At 45.4% G+C, this 22,557-nt stretch overlaps 1 protein-coding gene and 1 long non-coding RNA gene across 5 annotated transcripts in view; one reads left to right on the top strand and one right to left on the bottom strand.

Annotated features, from left to right (window-relative positions):
* Nucleotides 1-451: 451 nt before the first annotated feature.
* Nucleotides 452-22,557, top strand: part of CREM (cAMP responsive element modulator) — a 39,489-nt gene continuing 17,383 nt past the window's right edge. The window contains exon 1 of one of the 4 annotated variants that reach the window (XM_068235734.1): nt 452-518. Coding sequence is in view for 2 of the 4 variants with exons in the window: in XM_068235732.1 (XP_068091833.1) it covers nt 11,146-11,197 (52 nt within the window). In the remaining 2 variants the exon portion in view is untranslated. Of the gene's footprint in view, nt 519-591; nt 1,046-11,087; nt 11,198-21,028; nt 21,190-22,557 lie in introns of those variants that run through there. The other 3 variants (XM_068235733.1, XM_068235732.1, XM_068235735.1) reach the window with 3 other exon arrangements.
* Nucleotides 3,781-9,262, bottom strand: LOC137519621 (uncharacterized). Its single transcript, XR_011021036.1, has 2 exons — nt 9,192-9,262; nt 3,781-4,122 (listed from the first exon to the last, which is right to left on the bottom strand). It is a non-coding gene; the product is annotated as an uncharacterized lncRNA (long non-coding RNA).

Raw genomic sequence — 22,557 nt, 5'->3', positions numbered from 1 at the left:
ACATATTTTTCTTATGAAATCTTTATGATATGCGTGACTGGGGTGTGGCAGGGGCGTGGCTTAAGTGTCCTTTTTTCTCATCTCAAAAAGTTGGGAGGTATGCTATGTATATATATTTACATAGAAAGAGGGACAAATGAGGAGGAAAGAGGGACATGGCTCCCCAAAAAGGACTGTCCCTCCTGAAGAGGGACAGTTGGGAACTATTCTCAAGGTTGTAAATCTGACCATAGAAATCCTTATCATCATCATCAGCAGCAGCAGCAGAGAGGTGTCTAACGTCACTTAACAAGTCACGGTGCAGCTGATGCCATTGTCCCACTCTAGAGACTGCTTGCCTCATGTCTGAACTAGCTTCTCTACTCCTCATTATTCCCGTGAATGAGCCTGCAAGGGCAATGACGTCAGGATGATGTCAGCAGCTACCAGCAGACACGCACGCTAGGGAGGAGGCGTCAGCCCGCAGCCAGCACGCCCTGCTCATGGCTGGCTGTGACTGGAGGCTGGAGACGATCACGGTAGGGAAACCTGCTCTGTAATCCTGCATGCTGTACACCACAAGTTCCAGCAGTGCTGCTACAGGATCGGGGTAGAATGTAGTGATTTGAGTGGTTCCCCTGTAGTTTGGAGTCACTTTAGTTTCCTCCCCAGCCTGTAACAAAGTACTGGAGAGATCACTAGAAGATCCATAAAGGTCCTAGCAAATGTCAGCTGAGAGGCGTGTCCCCTGTCAGCAACTTGTTGTGCCCTCCTCCTTCTCCTCTCCTGAAAATGGCTTATTCTTCTGCTAATTGGGTTGACAAGACTGACGTCATGTGATTTCCTGGAATCGGGTTACAGCCGGGGAAATGGAAATGTTACACTCTAAACAAGATGCAGATTGACGTCAGCACAGGCTCACACTGTGATTCAGGGAGCTGCTCTCTGATTCATCATGCTGCTGCTTCTGCTGCTGTTGTGTGGCCAATCCATCCAGCAGCACAGAGGGAACTTTCCATGTGCCCTGCCTGACAGCCTGCTGCACTGAGCTGGGGCAAGATGTGGGGTGAGTGCGAGCCACTGGCTCTGATTCTGCTAGCTACTCTTTTACATCTGTCTTTTCCTCCTCCACTGGCTTGTGTGCTTTGATTGTGTTTGTGTATCTTTCCCATGGAATGCTGCTGTATTCTATACTCAGATCTGAGAAGGGCTACGTACACACGTGAGATAAAAATCTTTTGGAAATTAAGCATCAATCTGCTACGTAGGTTTTGGCAGGAATGACGGATCGTTCTAAAGATGTTTTACGCATTTAAACTATCAGTTCACACTAAAGACCCAAGAAAAGCTTCTGTAATCCATTTACTTGCTTCTTCTTCTTCACGCTTGTGATATGCGTACAAAACTTAAGAAATATCGGGCAATCTCATACACACCTTGCGGAAAGGACGATTGTCATCAAAAGAAATCCGCCGGCATGAATTTGTGAGACAAGCCCGTTTCGTCACTATCGTTTTAGGTCGTTATGTTTTTATAAATATTATCTGCCAATCGGTTGTTGGTCGCTCAATCAAAATTATTTTATCGCACATGTGTATGTTGCCTTAGTTAGTCCACAGTCAGTTTGGGCGGTGAGCTGAGCACTCCTGGATGCTCGCTGTCTAAGTTGATCAGTCAGATTCTTGTTGGAGCAGCCCCCCTTGCTGTATACAAGATGCGCTGGTACCTACTGCCATCAGATACCCAATATCTGCTGGTCCCTCACTCACCTCCCCATAGCACAGCTTTCTGTATTTCTCTCAGAGCCTTACAGAGAACATTGAACAACATACATCATCTGTTGTGCCTCAGCAGGGCTCACGTTCCAATGTCCTTGCTGCCTTGTAGGACCAGTGTTCCATTGAAATAACCTACTTGTCTAGCCTATCTGTCAGTCTATCATGCTTGTTATGTTTTGATATTTACTTTCAGATTTATTAGTGTTAGAGGCTAGGTTATGGGTGTCACTTTGTAGTAGGGAGTAGACATAATGTGGTACCAATCATAGTTAGGCACTATGCAATGTTAGGCATGGATAAGCATGAAGCATCATGGATAGGCTGTAGGCAGGAAGTTAATGTTGGGTACCAGGAATGAATGGATTAAGGTTTTCAGCAAGAAGAATTAAGGAAAGCTATCAGACAGAGGGGATTGAAAAGGTTAATGGGTAGACAATAGGCAGAAAGGAGTTGAGGTGAAACAAATAAGTCTTATTTCCCTACAAGTTTGTTTATGGAATAGGGAGGAAGACAGACCACCTGAAGGAAACCCACACAAAAACAGGGAGAACATACCAACACCATCCAGAAAGTGTTCTGGCTGGGTTTCGAAGTTTCCACCTTTGCACTGCAAGGCAATTGTGGTAAACACTTAACTACAGTGTCCCCTGGCTTACAAGATATAATGAAGTGTGCTATGGGGTCTTTTTTTTTTTTTCCCCCTAAGGACGTCTGACACACCTGTGCATGTGGTTACCGTTTAATGTCTAATTACAGATGGGGAGAGGTCTGCCTGTCTTCTGGATTATATACACTTGGGATCTGTTTTCTTTCCTCCAACAGTTGTTCGAAAGCAGTGCACATGGGCTGAAAATCTCATCATTCCCTTTTCCAATAGGTCTAGACATTTTCCGTCATGTTGGGAAATCTCAAGCAATAAGTCACTTTGTTGTGACTCCTGATTAGAGATGGGCATGAATTTTGACAGTGGCTGGATAGTGTACCGATTAAGGACTTTTAAAGTATACTAGAGCTGAATAAAGCTATAGAAATGGGGAGAGAAATACAGGCATGCACTGTCACTGTCCTGATGTGTCCCCCCCCCCCCCCCCCCCCCCCCCGTTCTCCACTCTGCCCTCGCATCTTCCCTAAAAGCTCCCGCAGCCTCTTTCGGGTCACTGAAGTTGGGCTTCACTTTGCAGGCACTGGCCAGGCTGATTACGTTGTGACGTTATATACATGCACAGAGCGCTCCCGGCCGCGCAGCCTGGCCAGCATCTGCGCAGTTAAGCTCGACTTCGGCGACCCAGAAGGGGCTGCCAGGGGGCTTTTAGTTAACATGTGTCGCACCGCGCTGCTAATGCACTGATGGGAACGTACAGACAAGAACATTTTGTGCTTTTACCCTGGCGGACTCAAAGCACCTGAGCTGCAGCCAATAGGCAACGCTCAGTAGCCAGTAGAAGTGTAAGGGAGTCTAGCCCATGGACTCCTTACCATTACAATATAATTGCATTGTTATTTATATTGTCCATTCCAGCATGTCAGTGTGAATGTAGCCTTACAGACATCAGTCTGTATGGTCTGCTTCAGGCTGTAGCTATTACGTCTTGGTAGGGGAAGGGGTCTACAGCAGGTCCCCATACAGCAATTCAGAAGAGAACGAGATGTGTGGTTTATATGCTGCCTTATTTAGCTGTACCAGAGAGCTGATCTGGATTTGGTTGGACATGGTAAGACAAATCTTCCAGCAGAGGATTTATTGCAAATTAAAAGGCAGGCTGTCATCTGTCATCAAGGGGCGGACGCAGATCTGAGTCACAGTGTGACGTGCAGCGACAATGCTGCAGCTAGTGTACAATAATACAATCACATTTGTAAAGTGCTTTACTCCCACAGGACTCAGTGCATACTACAAACGCGTGCATGCAAAGCCATAGCAGGCGCTGCCCATCACATGCTGAGACCGGTAGTTTGGCCACAATTGCAGATTACGGCTTTGTTCGCTTTGAATGACACTGTGTTGAAACATGCTGGTCGTGTGTTTGAAACAAACTGCTGTTTTAATAAACAGTTTGTCGATAAACTAGTAAAACCTGAAGAAAGGAAAATTAAAGGTCTTCTCTTTGCCAGCCAATCAGAGCCACTGTTTTCCGTCACGGGGTAGAACGTAATTGACTTTTCGTGAGAAACGCAGAGGCTACAATTGCTGATAATAATAATAATCTTCCGCCAAGGCCAATTTCCTCGGTGTCATGCTGGTCTTCTGGCTTTACTGTCAGGCACCTGGAATAAGTATACAGATCAGGAAGGTCGGAACACCCATGGGGCCTGCTGATTAAGGAGCCTTACATTGAGGTACCTTGTATCCCATCTCAAAGAGGACCTGTGGTGAAAATAACATAATACATAAAATTGCTTCTTTTTTTACAATATTAACTTATAGATTTTTTTTAGCCAGTGTTTGCCCATGTAACATTCTTCCTCTCTCTGATTTACATTCTGAAATGTATCATTGGTGGTGACCTCTCGTCCAGCCAGGTGATCTGTATGGAATGTTCGTTGCTGAGCATTCTATGCACAGAAGGAGATATTGCTTGCTTGGCAGTTGGAAAAAGCTGTTATTTCCCACAATGCAACGAGGTTCACAGACAGCAAACTGTCAGGACCATGGTCATGACATCACGCTGTGGGTGGGTTGGTGGGACGATTTTTCACCACAATATCACCACAAAGACCCTCCCTCTTGGAAGGCTGACCCTTGGTCAAGCCCTAAATATCCATTGTGGCCATTTATTTCATTGAGGGTGTGGGATATACTCCCAGGACCAGAACTGTGGAGTCGGAGTCGAGGCAATTTTGGATACCGGGAGTCGGAGGTTTCATAAACTGAGGAGTCAGTCTAATGATTTTTGTACTAAATCCACAGCCCTGGTAAGTATTAGACTAAGGAGTCAGACATTTTGGGTACCTAGAGTCAGTGTTTTCATAAACTGAGGAGTCGGAGTTGGGTGATTTTTGTACCGACTCCACAGCCTTGCCCAGGTCACCTGTATTTTACAAAGCTATCTGATTTATTCCAGCCAATAGGAAGTCTGTAGCCAATATTGCTTATTGCAATAATGTTAAACTTAAAGGAATCATCAGGCAACACATCGAAGGAAAAAAAGGCAACACTCTTGTTTGTTAAAGGAATCATCAGGCTAAAAATAAAAAATCAGCTTTACTCACCTGGGGCTTTCTCCAGGCCCCTTGCAGCAGAATGTCCCACACTGACCGCTCTGCTCTCCGGCACAGTCACGGGCTCCACGCACGGTGCAGAGGACGACCTCGAGGTCGTCCTTTATTCGTGAAGGGCCGGAGAAAGCCCCAGGTGAGTAAAGCTGATTTTTTTTTATTTTTAAATTTAACAAACGAGTGTTGCCTTTTTTCCTTCGATGTGTTGCGTTAAGTAGTACAGGATGAGCTAAATATAAGCGCGGACGTTTCTTCTAAAACCCCCTGAAAGCGGCTACACCATGCTTCTCTATGGTGTAGTTTACATTGGAGGTTTCAGTCCGCGTTCCGCTCAGAAAAGCAGTGCATGGGCCATTTTTGAGGCGATTTTGCCTCAATGGAAGGTAGAGGGAAAAAACGCAAATGCTCACAAAATCGCTTTATGCATCGATTGCGTTAGAGGTTTTAAGAATAAGTACATTGTATTAATTCTTTTCCGGATCAAAGAGTTCACTTCCTCACTGACGTCAGGAAGGGAAAAATCGCAATCGCTCTGCAAAACCGCTTGGAAAAGCGGTTCCCCCAAAAAATAGCGTGCAGGAAATCGTCAAACACTTTACAAAAATGCGTCAAACGCCAAACACGGACGGACATGCGGACGGAACTCTATGTGAACAAGGCCTAAAGCCGTGATCTAGACAAGACAAATAACATTTATATTGCGCTTTTTCTCCTGGCAGACCCAAAGCACCAGAGCTGCAGCCACTAGGGCACGCTCTGTAAGCAGTAACAGTGTTAGGCCTGGAACCCACTTGGAATCGCTGCAGCTCTTTAAAATTGCAGCAGCACTGTGTGCAGCAATTCCTAGGGCGATTGCGCCTGCGATTACCTGACACTTAGAAATGCTGTACCGCGATTCCGATTAGTGATTTGTGTATTTTTTTTGTATAAAACTTTATTATACTTACCAGGCGTTTGACTTCCATCCATAGCCCTGCCCCCTAAAAGAAGAGTTTATAGGTGCTTCTCTAGAACCAAGCAGAGTAGTGCCTGTGACCTCTTCCTTTTAGGATGGATGGAAGAATGATATACAGAGACCTGGTAAGTATAATAATTTTTAAAAGCGTAATTGCTCTGTCCCCAAAAGCTCTGCAAAATCGCTTTGATAAGTCACTTTTGCAACGCTTATATATTTTGCATTGAGCGCTCAAAATGCTACATGCCCTATGATTGCGATTACCCCTATTCGCAATTGCACTAATGGGTTCCCCACCCCCCCACCCCACTTACATTGGCAAAGCATTTTGGGGGATTGCCAGCAATGCCAAAACACTGCCAAAATTGCCCTAGTGCCACTGTCATCACTTTACAAATAGGCCCCCTATTCTGCACACGTAACAATTTAAAATGATGCTGGCCAGGAAGCATAGCTGTTTATAAGGAGGTCAGTGTGATGCCAGAATTCATATATTTTTTTTTTTTTAAATGACGGTTATGCTTTAAATTCTTGTTACCATGACAGCATTTGCTTCATTTCACAGGTTTATAACTGCAGGTCAGGTTTAACTTTTATGTTTAGTGCTGATTGGTTGCTAATAGCAACACCACCTCACACTTCACTAGTTTTCACTAACTTGCCACAAAGGCTTTTCCGCTTACAGATGATATAACTTTATGGATTCTGCCTGCGTCTGCTTTACGTTACTGAAATCTAGGAAACAATCTTTTATTGTGTTATCTTTAAGGAATGCCTAACAGGAGTCAAAATCATAAATAGTTTGACGTAAGCAGCCTGTGACGTAGCGGGGGAATCTTGTCCTGTGGCATTTGCCCTGGTTAATGTATAAATGGTGACATTTCAGTTGGATCTCACAGAAGCCCTTTGGTGGGATTAGTAAAGGAGCTGTACAGTGATGTGAGCCTGTGTTTACTCTAACCACCCATTTCACTTAGCTGTGCTGAGAATTCCCTTTCTTTTTACTCTCTTCGCAGCTCCACCTGGTTGTACTTCTCACACACACGTCTTTCACTAAATCCCCCACCCATGGTATGGTCGCTGGCTTGCCATTGGCTATTTTTCCCTTAGAGAAATTTTATACACCTGTCATGCCCTGTTTAGCCCTTAGAACAAAATATAAGCCACACATGTAGAATGGGCACAAAGCATCCCTGACTGACATTACCGGCACATAGCTATTTGTGTAATGGATGTAAAAGACTGTATCGGACAATCAGTCAACTTCTAAAAGAAATCATGTTGATTAGTGTAAATTATTGTCGTTGGAATTGAACTATTAAAACTGAAAACTTCTTTTCAGAGCTGTGCACCTATCCATATCATCACCTGGCAGAGGCGGGGCAATTACCTTCATGTCGAGGAAGGCAGGTTGGGTAGGAGAGACTTATAGTAAATCATGGAGAACCCTTTGCCATAATTTTTAATGTTCATTCTTTTCCAGGGAAAAAGGCAATGGCTTTAAAGTAATATTTAAGTAAAACAAAAATATGATTTTAACTTACCTGGGGCTTCTTGCAGCCCCCTGGAGTTTTCCTGTGCCCACAATGTCCTCCTGCTCCACTCTGGACAGCAGCAGCAACCCCTGCAAAGGTTGACCGTAGTCGCGGCTACTGTCAGAGGCGTATCTAGAGGGGTTGAGGCATAGCTTGTGCCATGGGCGACACAGCACCATGGGCGCCATGCCTACCCCTGTGCTGCGTCCCATGCTTGCCCCGTGCCTCACAGTCACTCAGATCAGATTAATTTGGTTATCTGGGGAACATGGCTATATCCCGAGCCAAAAAACACAGGCAACCATAACACATGTATGTGAGAAAGGATGCTGTCTTTAGAGGGGAAGGGGGCTCTGACCTGGGTGAGGCGGGGGGCACCATTTCAGTGTTTGCCATAGGCTCTATATTACCCAGATACGCCCCTGGCTACTGTGCATGCTTGGCCCCGAGCCGCGCACGCACTGAGGAGGCCCGTAGCAGCTGGGGACTGGCCAGCTTTGTGGGGGTCACTGCTGCTGGCTGGCGGGAATCGGGACTACGTGGACACAGGATGTCTCCAGGGGGCTGCAAGAAGCACCAGGTGTTTTTGAAGACTATCTGTATTAAAAAAAAAAATACTCCGGGGGGGATTTGTACTTGCCTCTGGATACTATCGAGGCTTCCCCGTCCTCCTCCGTCCCATGGCAGTCTCCCCGGCTGCAGTGCAGGAGCAGTAGCGGCTCTCGGCTCAGAAATAGGCGGAAATAGCCGATACCAGTCGTGTCCGCTCTACTGCACAGACACCTGCGCAGTAGAGCGGACCCGACAGGGATCAGCTATTTCCATCCATTTCCGAGCCGAGAGCCGCAACAGCGCCCCCGCTAAAGCCGGGTAAGGTAATGCACAGCCTGACATTGTCGGCTATGCATTGCGAGGGCCAGAGTGAGACCACCTGGGGAAGGGAAAAGCCGCAATAGGATCCAGAGGCTTCCCCCTCCCGAGGTAAGTACCCCCCAGAGAGTCTCTTTAATTATTCCTTTTAAGTGAAGACCAAGAAATTTTGCAATGAACTTTAAAATTCAGATAGCCTTTATTGGTACAAACACTTGATAGACCAAAGGCTCATACACACATCCAACATAATGCACAACATGACGAACAGTATACACACACACACACACACACACACACACACACACACACACACACACACACACACACACACACACACACACTTAAATACTGCGCACACAAGCACATCATTCTTGTAGTGATATGTTGTATCACTGTGCAGACTGAGTTTAATAAGTCTAGCGAATGTCCCGCCACTTGCCTAATAGACAACACCCTTTCTACACAAGGCATGCTGTACACTATCTCTCTGAGAATGTAATGTAAATATGGGAGCTGCTGTGGCTGACTTGGTTTTTACTGTCAAAGCTCCAGGTCTGGCATCATCCACCTGCCCTTATCGCTAAGTGGAGATACCCACCTGATAGAAGTGTGCTGACTGAAACGTCTGAATTTCTGTCTTTATTTGCATGCATACCTCAAATCAGGGGCATTGCTAGGATCCTGGAAGATTTGGGGCACCAAGGGAGAGTAAGTGAGTGTAGCGTAAAATGGGCGTGGCCATGTAGCGAGAAAGTGGGAGTGGTCATGGGTGGGGTCAAATGGACGTTAACCTAGCAATGAAGTAACTTAAATATGATAAATATGGAGTATTTAAACTAGGTAGACTTCTCTCACCTGGCTTCGGTCTTATCCTCGGCTGGCCTGGGCGCTGTGCTCAGCTGGCAGTTATGCTGTGCTGGGTTTGTGGTGATGCTGAGCTTGCTGGGCTCCCTGGCCTGGCTGGCAGTTATGCTGAGGCCTGACTGGTGGTTATGCTGCAATGATGCAGGCCCAGCTGGCAGTGATGCTGGGCTCAGGGCTGGCTTGCTAGCATGCTGCGAAGGATCCCAGTGTGCCCACCGGCAGTAGGGCCAGATTTGTACTACTATCACCAGCCACCCCATGACAACAGCAGGGTTAGGGGGGCAGGTTAAGGAGTTAAAGTTAGGTAAAAGGAACATAACGGTGGTTAGAAAAGATTAAAGGCTAGGCTTTTGGGCAAGTTGGGGTGAGGCTAGGAATTTGAGAGCAGAATTATAGGAAAGCGGATGAAATTAACCTGCTGGGCGGTCTGGACGAGCTCAGCTCGTCCAGTAGCGCCGGAGCCTGCCGCTCAGGCCCTGCTGGGCCGATTTGGCTCAAATAAAAAGCAGCACACGCAGCCGGCACTTTGCCAGCCGCGTGTGCTGCCTGATCGCCGCCGCTCTGCGGCGATCCGCCGCGAGCAGCGGCGAAAGAGGGTCCCCCCAGCCGCCTGAGCCCAGCGTAGCCGGAACAAAAAGTTCCGGCCAGCGCTAAGGGCTGGATCGGAGGCGGCTGACGTCAAAACGTCGGCTGACGTCGATGACGTCACTCCGCTCGTCGCTATGGCGACGATGTAAGCAAAACAAGGAAGGCTGCTCATTGCGGCCTTCCTTGTTTATTCTGGGCGCCGGAGGCGATCGGAAGAACGCCTCCGGAGCGCCCTCTAGTGGGCTTTCATGCAGCCAACTTTCAGTTGGCTGCATGAAATAGTTTTTTTTTTTTTATTAAAAAAAAACCCTCCCGCAGCCTCCCTGGCGATCTTAATAGAACGCCAGGCAGGTTAAGTATCAGGTTAGGGTTACTGATCACAAGATTACAAAGCTTAAACTGTCTAAAGACAGTAAATGACATGGCTATGTACTCGATAAAGTCTGCAGAAGGTGTCAGTGCTATATAAATACATAATAATAATATGGTAGGACATTAGACTGTGACTATGGCAGGATTAGATTGTGAGCTCCTCTGAGGACAGTCAGTGACAGGACTATGTACTCTGTAAAATGCTGCAGAAGGTGTCAGTGCTATATAAATACTGTACATAATAATAGTAGGGCATTAGACTATGACTATGGTAGGATTAGATTGTGAGCTCCTCTGAAAACAGTCAGTGACATGACTATATACCCTGTAAAGAGCAGCATAACATGTAAGCTAGGGGGTATAGGATAAAAGGGGGAGGGAGAGAGTGCATGAGATGTAAAGGGGGAATATGAAAACACAGGGAGGAGGGAGTGAGAGCAGGAGGTGGAAGGGAGGGGGGTTGATTTAAACACAGTAATAGGGAACTTCTGCACACATGATTCAGAAGTGCTGTGTATTCACATCTGTCTGCCTGTGCAATCCTGCCTGACTCCAGCACAAGCTGCACTCTGTCCTCTTGGCTGCCAGCATTTCTCGCGAGGGGCCTCTGCAGCTGCTGGTTACATTCTTTCCCCTGTCAGGCAACAGTCAGTGTTAAATATCGCGCCAGGGGGAGAGAGAGCAGGACAAGGCAATAGAGCTCCAGCTGAGCTCAGCTCATAGGGAGCCTTCCCATCACATGGTAAGAGAGGCACTGCTTCCTTATTGGCTGCCCGGCCCCATGTGATCCTAGCCAACTGGAAGCATCTGTCCTCTACACACTGCAGCCATAGCAACAGCAGGGACGCTGCGGGTCTGCTGACAGCTGGCACACATCCCATATCCGGGGTACTCCAGACAGGATTCCAGGCCAGTGCCCCTTATCTAAGCCCCTAGCGACGCCACTGCCTAAAATATAAGACTTTGGCCTCATTCACACTGTGAAATGCAGACGGCTGATGGATTTGTAAAGCTGAAGTTGCACATTAACATTAACGGTACACTATCCCAAACACTTGACCGTATGATCAATTGCGTACCTTTTAATGGACCGACAAACAATAGTCCTGTCTATCTCAATTTCGGATAGATTCTATTAGTCTGATCAGATAGTGTATCGTTTTCCGCTGCATTGGTGGGCCTGAACGATGGTCTCTGACCCTTGGTAAATGTTGCTTGCAGCGATGGATTGTTTCAGGGGCCAGTTTAGGAGGAATCTCTATGGAGGCACGCTGGCTGACTTTCTGCCAAGCAGCTAGAGACAGTGATTGTATTTAACAGCCCCCCCCCCAAAAGGAAACAAAACATTGCCATTAGATGGGTGATAAACTAAATATATAGCTGAAAATCCTGCTGCTTGTCCCAAATCAAAGCAACAGAAGACACAAGCAAGTGCATTTTAAGCACAAAACTCAGGTACATTCTGTTTGTTCCGTGCATCACACCAGGCACTTCCCAGAGTAATGCTTCATACTCACGAGGCACATTTGTGGCCTGTCGCTAGCACACGGGAGCGTGTGCGCGACAGGCCAGCGACAGCTTGTCGCCAGGTCCCTCCGCATACACACGGCGGTGGGACCTGGCAACTGATGTGACGGAAGCTGTCGCTGTTGCTCCTCCCCCCGACGGAAGCCCAAGGTATTTACTGCTTGTTGCTGTTGCTAGTCCACATACCCACGCGGACTAGCGACAGTTGCGGCGGCGACTGTCGCCAGGCGATTGACCGCGTCAATCGCCTGGCGACATCAGTGACGAGCGACGGTTCGGGGTGCGCGCACGTGCAACATCGCATACTGTGGCGCGTGTTGCGGCGATAATTGTAGCCCGTGAGTATGGGCCATAAGACAGCTCTGGAGTGAACTTATTAACCTTTTTTATTTCACACCTAGGGCCTGATGCAGGAAAGTGCGGTAATATTACTGTGCAGTTACCAACATCACTCAGTACACTGTGTACTATGAGTTACATTATTACCGTGACCTGCAGTACTCAATTAGCGCGACCATTGCTAAGTAATGCACGCTAAGAACAGTAATGCGTGTTAGTGCATGCATTGCCATAGCAACTCTAATGCTATTCCGAGTACCATGGGGCATGCTAGCGGCGTAGCTCAAGGTACACAATGCCAGTAGAATGGGTAATATTGCTGCGCGATGTCTATGCCTCGGCAGTATTTCTGCACTTCCCTGCATCAAACCCTATCAGGGGGAACATTAAATCCTGGAGAGGATCTGCCTTTCACCTGAACACCTCAGGGAAAATAACAACCTGGAGTTTGCATTTGTTACAACTGCGTTGTAGAGGAGAGAGATCTGGGACTTGCAAAAACACCATCGATCACAGTCTCTCTCTCTCTCTCTCTCTCTCTCTCTCTCTCTCTCTCTCTCTCTCTCTCTCTCTCTCTCTCTCTTTCTCTTTCTCTTTCTCTTTCTCTCTCTCTCTCTCTCTCTCTCTCTCTCTCTCTCTCTCTCTCTCTCTCTCTCTCTCTCTTCTCTTTCTCTTTCCTCTTTCTCTTTCTCTCTCTCTCTCTCTCTCTCTCTCTCTCTCTCTCTCTCTCTCTCCTCTCTCTCTCTCTCTCTCTCTCTCTCTCTCTCTCTCTCTCTCTCTCTCTCTCTCTCTCTCTCTCTCTCTCTCTCTCTCCTCTCTCTCTCTCTCTCTCTCTCTCTCTCTCTCTCTCTCTCTCTCTCTCTCTCTCTCTCTCTCTCTCTCATCATCCCTATCCTCACCACAGTCAGTCGCTCACTTTGCACTCTGGGGGAATGATTTGATTCTTAGCGAGCTCCACACCTAAAGCTTGAACCTAACACTCACTGTGGGTATGCTGCGCTAAACCAAATGTTTACACCAACATTAGAGTATAGAAAGAAAGAAAGTTATGTGCTCTGCCTCACAGTCCACTAGAGAAATAAGTCCTTGACCTCGTATTCACCAGGTAAAGTCACAATATACAGTTCCGTTCTTCTTCGTATCCACGCGTGGCTAAGCGGTCAGAAGGTGGCAGTGCACTGAGGAGACGTCCTCGGAACTTTTTACATGATATGCCTGAATTTTTACTATGTTTGTGAGTAGTACTCTTTTTTTTTTTTTTTTTTTTTTTTTTGTGATCTTATTAAATGATTTTACACTATATTGGGCTTGTTTAGTTGCAGTAGGCTGCCTGTACTGGTTTTTGACTGGGAGGGAGTGACACACTGAGCAAGAGACTGTGCTGAGGATCGCTCACCAACATGCTAAGAAGCTGTCTATGATTGGGGCAGCCTGGAGTTAAGGTGAGCACGGTCCTGCTGGTGGTGGATCACTTTTGAGTAGATTGGTCGTCCCCTAGAATTTTAAGCACGGTGCCAGTTGGTGAGTTAGTGACCTCCCTCCAGGAGCTTTTTAGCAGCCTACGCAATGATATATGTATTTTTTTTTTAACATATTCGGGATCCTGTGAGTCATCGTGATTGGTCTGAAGGAAGCTGGAACCCGCAAGTGGTGATTTCACACGCTTTGTTAGCTGTCTGTAGGATCTGGGCAGCCGAGGCTAAAGGTGAGGTTATTACCTACAGGTGGTGGAACACGAGGAGAAGGTGTTACCTCTTAATCACCACACGGGTTTTTAGTTGGTGGAAGATCTGGTGGACCGATGGTCTGCGCGATGAAGTGTTTTTCTGTTTTTGTTTTTTTTGTCTGAGGTACTCTGGATACGAAGAAGAACATAGGCATATCATGTAAAAAGTTCCAAGGACGTCTCCTCCGTGCACTGCCACCTTCTGACCGCTTAGCCACGCGTGGATACGAAGAAGAACGGAACTGTATATTGTGACTTCACCTGGTGAATACGAGGTCAAGGACTTATCTCTCTAGTGGACTGTGAGGCAGCGCACATAACTTTCTTTCTATGCTCACTTTGCACTGCATACTACATACAAAGCTATGGAGCTTTTGTGTTCTAACACAACTGTTCAAACCACCGTCCACTTAACCACCAGATGAACGCCGACCCCAATCAGGGCCCTGTTCATAAAACATTTGCGGGGAAAAAAAAAATCTTGGAGGGTCAACGCCGCATCAGTATTTTAGACTTTTGTGTACTAATTCATAAAAAAGTTTACACTTGCAATGAAAGGTCTGGGAATTCCCGCACTACTAGCCATGCTGGGTGAGTTGATACATTTTCTCCATGCAGAGACAGTTACTATAAAGGAGGCAGCCCCAACTTCCCTTTAGATGTGTTTTTTTTTTTTTTTTTTTAAAAAACTACCTCTCCTTGCCCTGAATCTGCGCTGAGTCTGTCTATTAGTCTTTCTAAACAATCTATTTAATTGCCACACCTTAGAAGAACTTCAAGAAATGTTACACATGCAGGCTTTCGGATGTGAAAATTATCTGAAAACAGGTACCCAAGGGGTTAAAAAACACAGCCTTGGTATTCTGGGATGCCTTGTTTACTCTGCTGTCACTGCTGCTGCCTGGGAGGTCTGTCTCCATTAGCTTGCCTGTTATCCGCATGCTTATCGCATTATCTAAACAGCCGGTATTCTCCATTCCCATTCTGCCTGCTCTAATGTTTATGAATCACCGCATAAGGCGGTAATTTCCCGCACTGCTCAGGAATTGTAGCTTTTCATGCGGAAACAGCTTTTATGAATGAACACTTTGCTAAATGGTCGGTAAAGTCAGCAGTTTTGAGCATTACCGCATGCGGGAATGCTTTATGAATAGAGGCCCCCGTGTTTGATGAAGACAATGTTCGAACTACCAGCACCCTTTAACTGCATTTTGCTACAAAATAGCTTGTGTAGTGTTGACATTTCTTATATATTGTAGATTTTTGTACTATAGTGAAGTAAGCCAGGATGTGTGACCATGTTTCACTTCTGCTTCCTGTCTGGGCAGGAAGTGATATGACATGATCTTGACCAGATAGTTAATCCTATTTCTCCAATAATGCACTTTAAGAAACATTTATATGGAATAAATTGATCATCTCTTCTTACTATCTACTGAAGCCAGGATCTGGGTGACAGCCTTGCATCTCTCATGTTTAAATACAATGCAAAAGTTACAGTTCTGATAGTCATATCCTGACAGGTTCACTTTAAAGGATATAACAAGGGTAATAGGAAAAGCAACACACCAGTTCTGTGCAATAGTATATTTAGTCATGCTGTGCTGCATTGTAGTGTATTGGGATGTAATTTTAGACTAAGGAGTAACCATTGCCAGTAACCGTGCTTTGCTTTGTTCTGGTGCTAGACTCCGACATCTGCTATTTATGTGTGTATGATGTCGCATATCATCCAGCTCACATACTGTCACCACTGAGCCAGCCTCACAGATTTTGTTATTTACAGTGTATCCGAGCCGAAAGCTCTGGTACAAAATGAGATGCTTACCTAAAGAGAGGTAAGCCTTAGGATCCTATTGAGGCTTCCCTCACTGCTTTGATGCCCCTCGTCGCTGAGCATTCTATCCCTGAAGATTAGTGCAAAGGCATTGTTGCTAAACATATTGGGGCCGTGCAGCTCCTCTTGCTGCATCGTGGTCGCATAGTAGCAGTGCGAGCCTGTCCATGCCTGTGCAGTAAGCCAGAGGGGCAGACTCTGTGCTACTGCACATGCACGGATGGGATCCTGTGGCTACTGCACAGTCCCGATGCAGCAAGAGGAGTTGCGCAGCCCCGACATGGATGGAGGGAAGCACTTTGCAACGGGGGGGTTGCCCTTCGTGCTTTGTTGGGGGCATGCTATCTGCACATGCTGTGTTGGGAGGGGGGGGGATACTATCTGCACATGCTGTGTTGGGGGGGGGATACTATCTGCACATGCTGTGTTGGGGGAATACTATCTGCACATGCTGTGTTGGGGGAATGCTGTCTGCGCATGCTGTGTTGGGGGAATGCTGTCTGCGCATGCTGTGTTGGGGGAATGCTGTCTGCGCATGCTGTGTTGGGGGAATACTATCTGCGCATGCTGTGTTGGGGGAATACTATCTGCGCATGCTGTGTTGGGGGAATACTATCTGCGCATGCTGTGTTGGGGGAATACTATCTGCGCATGCTGTGTTGGGGGAATACTATCTGCGCATGCTGTGTTGGGGGAATACTATCTGCGCATGCTGTGTTGGGGGAATACTATCTGCGCATGCTGTGTTGGGGGAATACTATCTGCGCATGCTGTGTTGGGGGAATACTATCTGCGCATGCTGTGTTGGGGGAATACTATCTGCGCATGCTGTGTTGGGGGAATACTATCTGCGCATGCTGTGTTGGGGGAATACTATCTGCGCATGCTGTGTTGGGGGAATACTATCTGCGCATGCTGTGTTGGGGGAATACTATCTGTGCATGCTGTGTTGGGGGGCATGCTGTCTGCACATGCTGTGTTGGGGGGCATGCTGTCTGCACATGCTGTGTTGTGGGGGGGGGGGGAATACTATCTGCACATGCTGTTTTGGGGGCATACTAACTGTACTTGCTGTGTTGGGGGGCATACAATCTTCTCATGCTGTGCTGGGGGGCATACTGTCGGCACATGCTGTGTTTGGGGCATACTATCTGCTTTGGCTAAATGGGAGACATAAGGGCTGCACGTGTTAACAGTTAATAGTTTACCCTGCCTAGGTTCAATGTAATGTTTTCTACATCATTTTATGTATACTCTGGTCCCCCAGCAGTGAAGTATGTTGACCAGGCCCTTGACTGGAAAAGTTTGGGAACCCCTTCTTTAAAGCGTACATTTAGTCACCAAAGTGCATCAAAAATGAATCCTAGTTAGAAGGTACAGCTTAGTGTTGCTCATGTCCTTTTGACCTAACGGAGAACCATGTGATGCAAAGCTCTGATTTGACGATCCTGATCCTGTGCTATTGCAAGACAAGGACCTAATCAAAGCAAATCAGTCTAAAGGTGGCCACACACAATACATTTTTTTTTTTTTTTTTTTTTAAACTTCATAAGATTATATAGCCCTCTGTGCACAGTTACCTTTTTATGTAATCTGGAATATTTGAAAGGTATTCTGTCCCAGTTTGTTCCATTAAACTTCTGTCCAAGATCATGTTGCAATGTTATGTTTAGCTTCCCATTTCTGCGTTTTGCAACTATACATTGCAGCTAGTTTTTCTCAATTGTAAGGTTTTGAAACCCTCACAAGCAATTTTGCAATCAGTAGACTAAAAAAAATTTTTTTTTTTTTTTTTTTTTTTTTTTTTACTATAAATTTATCAGGCAAAACATTTAAACCCCCTGCTTGATACCATGTTGGTCCTACTTGTGGAGCTGAATGAGCACATGGGATGTTGTGGACTCCACAAGACCCCAGAATGTGTCCTGTACTATCTAATACCAAAATGATAGCAGAAGATCCTTGATAAAGTCCCGTAACTTGTAAGGTAGGGCCATATGATGCATCAGACTTGTTTTTCATACACATCCTATAGATGCTTAGTCAGATTTACCTCTGGGAAATCTGGAGCCCAAGACAAAACCTTGAACTCTTTGTCATGTTCCATAAACCATTCCTGAAAAAGTGTGATACTTTATTCCGTTGCTCCCCAATCCAGTACTGATCTTCATGTGGCCAATATAGGTGGTTGTGACAGTGTGGTTGATTTACAAAGCTTACTTATTTTTCATCTTAACTGTAAGGAGAGCTAACGCATGAGATAAACAAATAAGGAGTGATAAATAAGTGAACCTTAACTGAGGAATAAAAAAAAAAAGTTTCACTTACCTGGGGCTTCCCTCAGGCACTTGCAGACATCCTGTGATGCACTGTCTCAGATTCTCCGGTCCCCTGCAGGCAGCTCGTTTCATTTTCGGCAGTGCACCTGTGCAGGAAGGCCAAGGCAGCGGGAGCGCAATTGAGTACATGCATGGCCAGAGCCGCACAGGCACACTGGCCAGTGACTGGTCAGACCCTGAAAATGAAACTAGCTGCTTGTGGGGGACCCGGAGGATTGGTTTGAGACTGCGTGGGCACATGTGGGCAATTAAGGTTCCCTTTAAAGTGTACCCGAAGCAGATTGCATATACCTAATAGGACACAGAGGCATGTTCTATGCTGAATTACATGCCTCTGTGTCCTTCTGGTGCTAATGTCTGTCCCACCTGGCCTCTGCTGTTCCTCCTTGAATCTACTGACAAGCTGCTTGTTGGGTAGCTTAATGAGCTCCTACATAACACCCACTCCAGCATTAGGAGTTAGGGCCTGTTCAGACTATGCGCGTTCCTGGACGTTTTCAGGGAACGTGTCTGGGTACCAAAAACGCATAGGAACGGCTCCTAATGCTTTTGAATGGGCTAGTTCACATGTATGCGTATGAGACGCATACGTTTCTCATCCGCATTGCTGCACGCAGTTCTGTGCGTCACGCATAGAAACGGACGCAATGAAAGTCTAAGGACGCGTATCAAAAACGCGTACTATTGCGTTTTTAGCGTCCGTTTCCCTCTGCGGTTCCCATAATTCTTTTTTTTTTCCCTGGGTCACGTGTGTGTGCAAAACGCAATAGAATACGCATTAGAACGCAAGAAAAACGCATGCGTTTTTCAACTTGCGTTTCTTTGATTTCAAACGCATTCTTAATACGCAGATAGTCTGAACAGTACTTCTGGGTCACAGACATCTTAGATTCCTTCTGCTGGCCGTGGAGGAGGAATAGGACCATGGAGAGCGGCGGGGAGTAGTGCAAATTCAATCAGGAGGCTGCACGGAGCAGGTAGTATGATTTACTTATCTTTAGGTTTGCCTCAGGTTTGCTTTAAAGGTGCGTACACACGCACTACTATAAGGAACGACGGGTCTGTCAGACCCTCCCGCTGGGCGTGCGTTCCAGCGATAGTAGAGCGTGTGCACACTCTGTCGGCTGACTGATAACACTGTTTCTGAACGATCTGCTCGGCCGACATACTGTACACACTCTACTGTTGCTAGAACGCCTGCCTAGTGGGAGGGTCTGACGGACCTGTCGTTCCTTATAGTAGTGTGTGTGTACACACCTTAAGTCAAATAAGGAGAGCTAAACCACGAGTTGTCATTTGAGGAGAGATACATTGAGAGTTAACCTCCCTGGTAGTCTGGTGTAGACTGACTAGTCAAGGGAAAAATAGCTGAAAAAGGTATGTACAAATCAGCCTCGTCCATCAGTTCTAAGGCAGGGTTCTGGATTTTTTGCATGCGTTTTTCCATTTGAAATTCGCATTCTATACGAATTTTCACATGTTCTGGGAGCTCAAATGTGAAAATTGGTATATGCAAAAAAACACGTTTTCTGCCAAAAAGCTAAAGAGTGGGGAAAACCGTGGCCTGGCAGAAAGGGAAAATTTATTTTTTGACATGACTTTTATTACATACTCAAAATGTATACTAGACTTTTGCTCGACACATTTTGGGAAGTTACAGGAAAAAAAATGGATGGAAATTAATTGAACCACTTTTTGCATAGAAATTCAGCAGAAATGTAACACCAGGGAGGTGAAGTAAGGCCTCGTTCACATTGTTTCACACAGATGACCGCAGCGCATACAATCGCACGCCATCTGCGTGTCCATGCATTGTGTGCCTGATCCCATTCACTTTTTTTGCTAAAAAATGCGTGCAGCATGCGTTCACTCACCGCACTGGTACGGAACACATGCAGTGTGAACAACAGTCTATGCACGTGTCTGCCTCCTGCACGCGTTGCCGAAATACGGACAGCAACGCGTGTAATGTGAATGGGATCTAAGGTGAGATAATTCAACAGAAAAGCTTTGTGAATCAGCCTCCATGGCTGTTGGCTGCTTCACAGCCCCATATGCAGCAAGTTGTTATGCATGATCCTGTGGCCATAGAGATGAGCGCAATGACTTAATTACGATTTCGCGAAATTAGTGTAATTACGATTATGGCCGTAAGTACATAATCGTAATGAAGGATTTCGCAAAATTCCGCGTAAGCGTAATTTTCGCATTACTGTGGGTATCGCGAAATTACGTTTGCCTTGCATGCAACCGTTTGTAAGCGTAGTTACATAACGTAATTTTGCGATAGTTCATATTACTGTAAGCGTTAATTTTCGCATCGTTTTCGCGTTACGGAATGCTATTTCGCATATAAAATTCGCCATGTAGTGATATTTCGCATCAAAATTCGCCATGCAGACGAAAATGCCTTTGGCGAAAATTCGCGAGCAACCCTGCTAACAAGTAATCACGAAATTCGCAAAATTATGTTATGGTTTAACGCGAAATTACGTTATGAACGAAACACGAAATTACGCGTTGAAAATTACGCTTACGGTATTTTCAATTACGATTTTAATGGCAATTACGCTACCATAATTTTGCATCGTAATAGCAAATTTCGCATGCGTAATTATAGTAACGCGAAATTTCGAAAATTTCGGCTCAACACTATGTGGCCAGCTGTCATTCCTTGGATAACTTTTGGTTGTTTCTAACAGCTGTATCCCAGTAACAACCCACAAGTTTTGCCTTTTTGGAGATGCTCTGACCCAGTGGTCTAGTCATCATAATGTAGTTATTGTTCTATTTGGACTGTTTACTTGCTGCCTAAAATATCCCACCCATGCTGGATCTACTGTAGCCAGCTACAAAAAAAGTTTTTTTCTGTGTTTTTTTTTTTTAGTTTATTTATATTAGCCGCGACAGTGCTGGCGCTGGACTACTGGCAAATAGTGAGTGGCCAGTAGCTAGTATGGCCACACTGCACTCTAAATAGGGTGGTGCTGCACGTGTGAGTTGTGCACGCCCCTCTCAACCGACAGTGAGACGCACGGCTTTTCTAGAAATTTCTCCTGCGTGCAGGTGGGGGATCGGTTAGAAAAAAAAACAGTAATAACTGGTTTCCTGTCAGAGAGCCCGGGGACAGCGGAGTGGAAGGATGGGGTAGAGATTTTTGCACAGAGACAATCGTGATATACTTAGGGGGACACGGAGAGCTGACAGGACCGAGTAGAGGCAAGAAGGGCAATATAACAGAGAGAGACACAGATGAGATATGTGAGTGGGCTGTGAAGATAAGTGACTTTGTTGCCGGGGAAACCAGAGAGCATTCAGTCAGAGCTTTTACAGACTGAGTAATCCGACGTGGTAAAAGATAGCTCAGATACCTTTTTAAAGGGAAGGTTCAGGGTCGATTAAAAAAAAAAAAGAGAAAGAGAAACTTAACTTAAGTCAGTATATGGAAAAGAAGTAAACAGGAAAAAGTGAGATGATGAAATAACATAACATAAGCGAAACTACAGTCAGCAATGTGTTATTTAAAGAATAGTGTCCAGATAAGACTAAAACTGTTTGAAAGCTGCTAACCAAAATTCCTGTCAAAACTGAGATGTGGAGCCGCTGTGATGCATTCTGCCCTATGATTGGTGTTTGTTTTCTACTGCCTAAGATGTAAAGTGAAGTATAAACATATCTATGCAGGAGAATATCACTAAATCTGCTAACCAAAATCTGCTAACCAAAACTTTAATGCTGAAAACTATACCATTAATTTTTAGACTATAGTCAGCTGTGTATACCTCCAGCAAGTAAAGTCAGCTGTGTTATTCCTAACAAGTGTCCCTTTCTTATGTCCCCTGTACCTCAAAGATACATATAGTACCTAGCAGATATGTGTGTATTCTCTTGTAGTGGTTCTGGACTGATTTAATAGAAAAGTTATGAAGATACTTACCTCAGTTATTTAGATCTTTGTTGCTAAAAAGAAGAAGCAAAGAAGTGGTTATAAACACTCTCCGAACATTCACTCTCCTCTCTAATCTCCAAATCCCATCTAACCACCTGTTCTTTGGATCCTACCCCATCACCTCTCATTCCACAGCTATCCACATCCCTCATCCCTGCCCTAACATCGCTGTTTAACCACTTCAGCCTTCAGTCGTTTTCACTTTATGCATCCGAGCAATGTTCACCTCCCATTAATTAGCCTATAACTTTATCACTACTTATCACAATGAACTGATCTATATCTTGTTTTTTAATTATTATGCAATTAGGCTTTCTTTGGGGGGTACATTTTGCTAAGAGCCACTTTACTGTAAATGCATTTTAACAGGAAGAATAAGAAAACAATGGAAAAAATGCATTATTTCTCAGTTTTCAGTCATTATAGTTTTAAAATAATACATGCCTCCATAATTAAAACTCACGTATTGTATTTGCCCATATGTCCCGTTTATTACACCATTAAAATTATGTCCCTATAACGATGTATGGCGACAATATTTTATTTGGAAATGTGCATTTTTTCCGTTTTGCATCTATCACTATTTACAAGTTTAGAATAAAAAAATATAGAAATATTTCATCTTTACATTGATATTTGAAAAGTTTAGACCCTTAGGTAAATATTTACATGGTTTTTTT

Source organism: Hyperolius riggenbachi, chromosome 5 (assembly GCF_040937935.1).
Source record: "Hyperolius riggenbachi isolate aHypRig1 chromosome 5, aHypRig1.pri, whole genome shotgun sequence".
Classification (NCBI taxonomy): domain Eukaryota; kingdom Metazoa; phylum Chordata; class Amphibia; order Anura; family Hyperoliidae; genus Hyperolius; species Hyperolius riggenbachi.
Note: the sequence above shows the minus strand (reverse complement) of the source record. Positions and strands in the feature narration are given on the sequence as shown.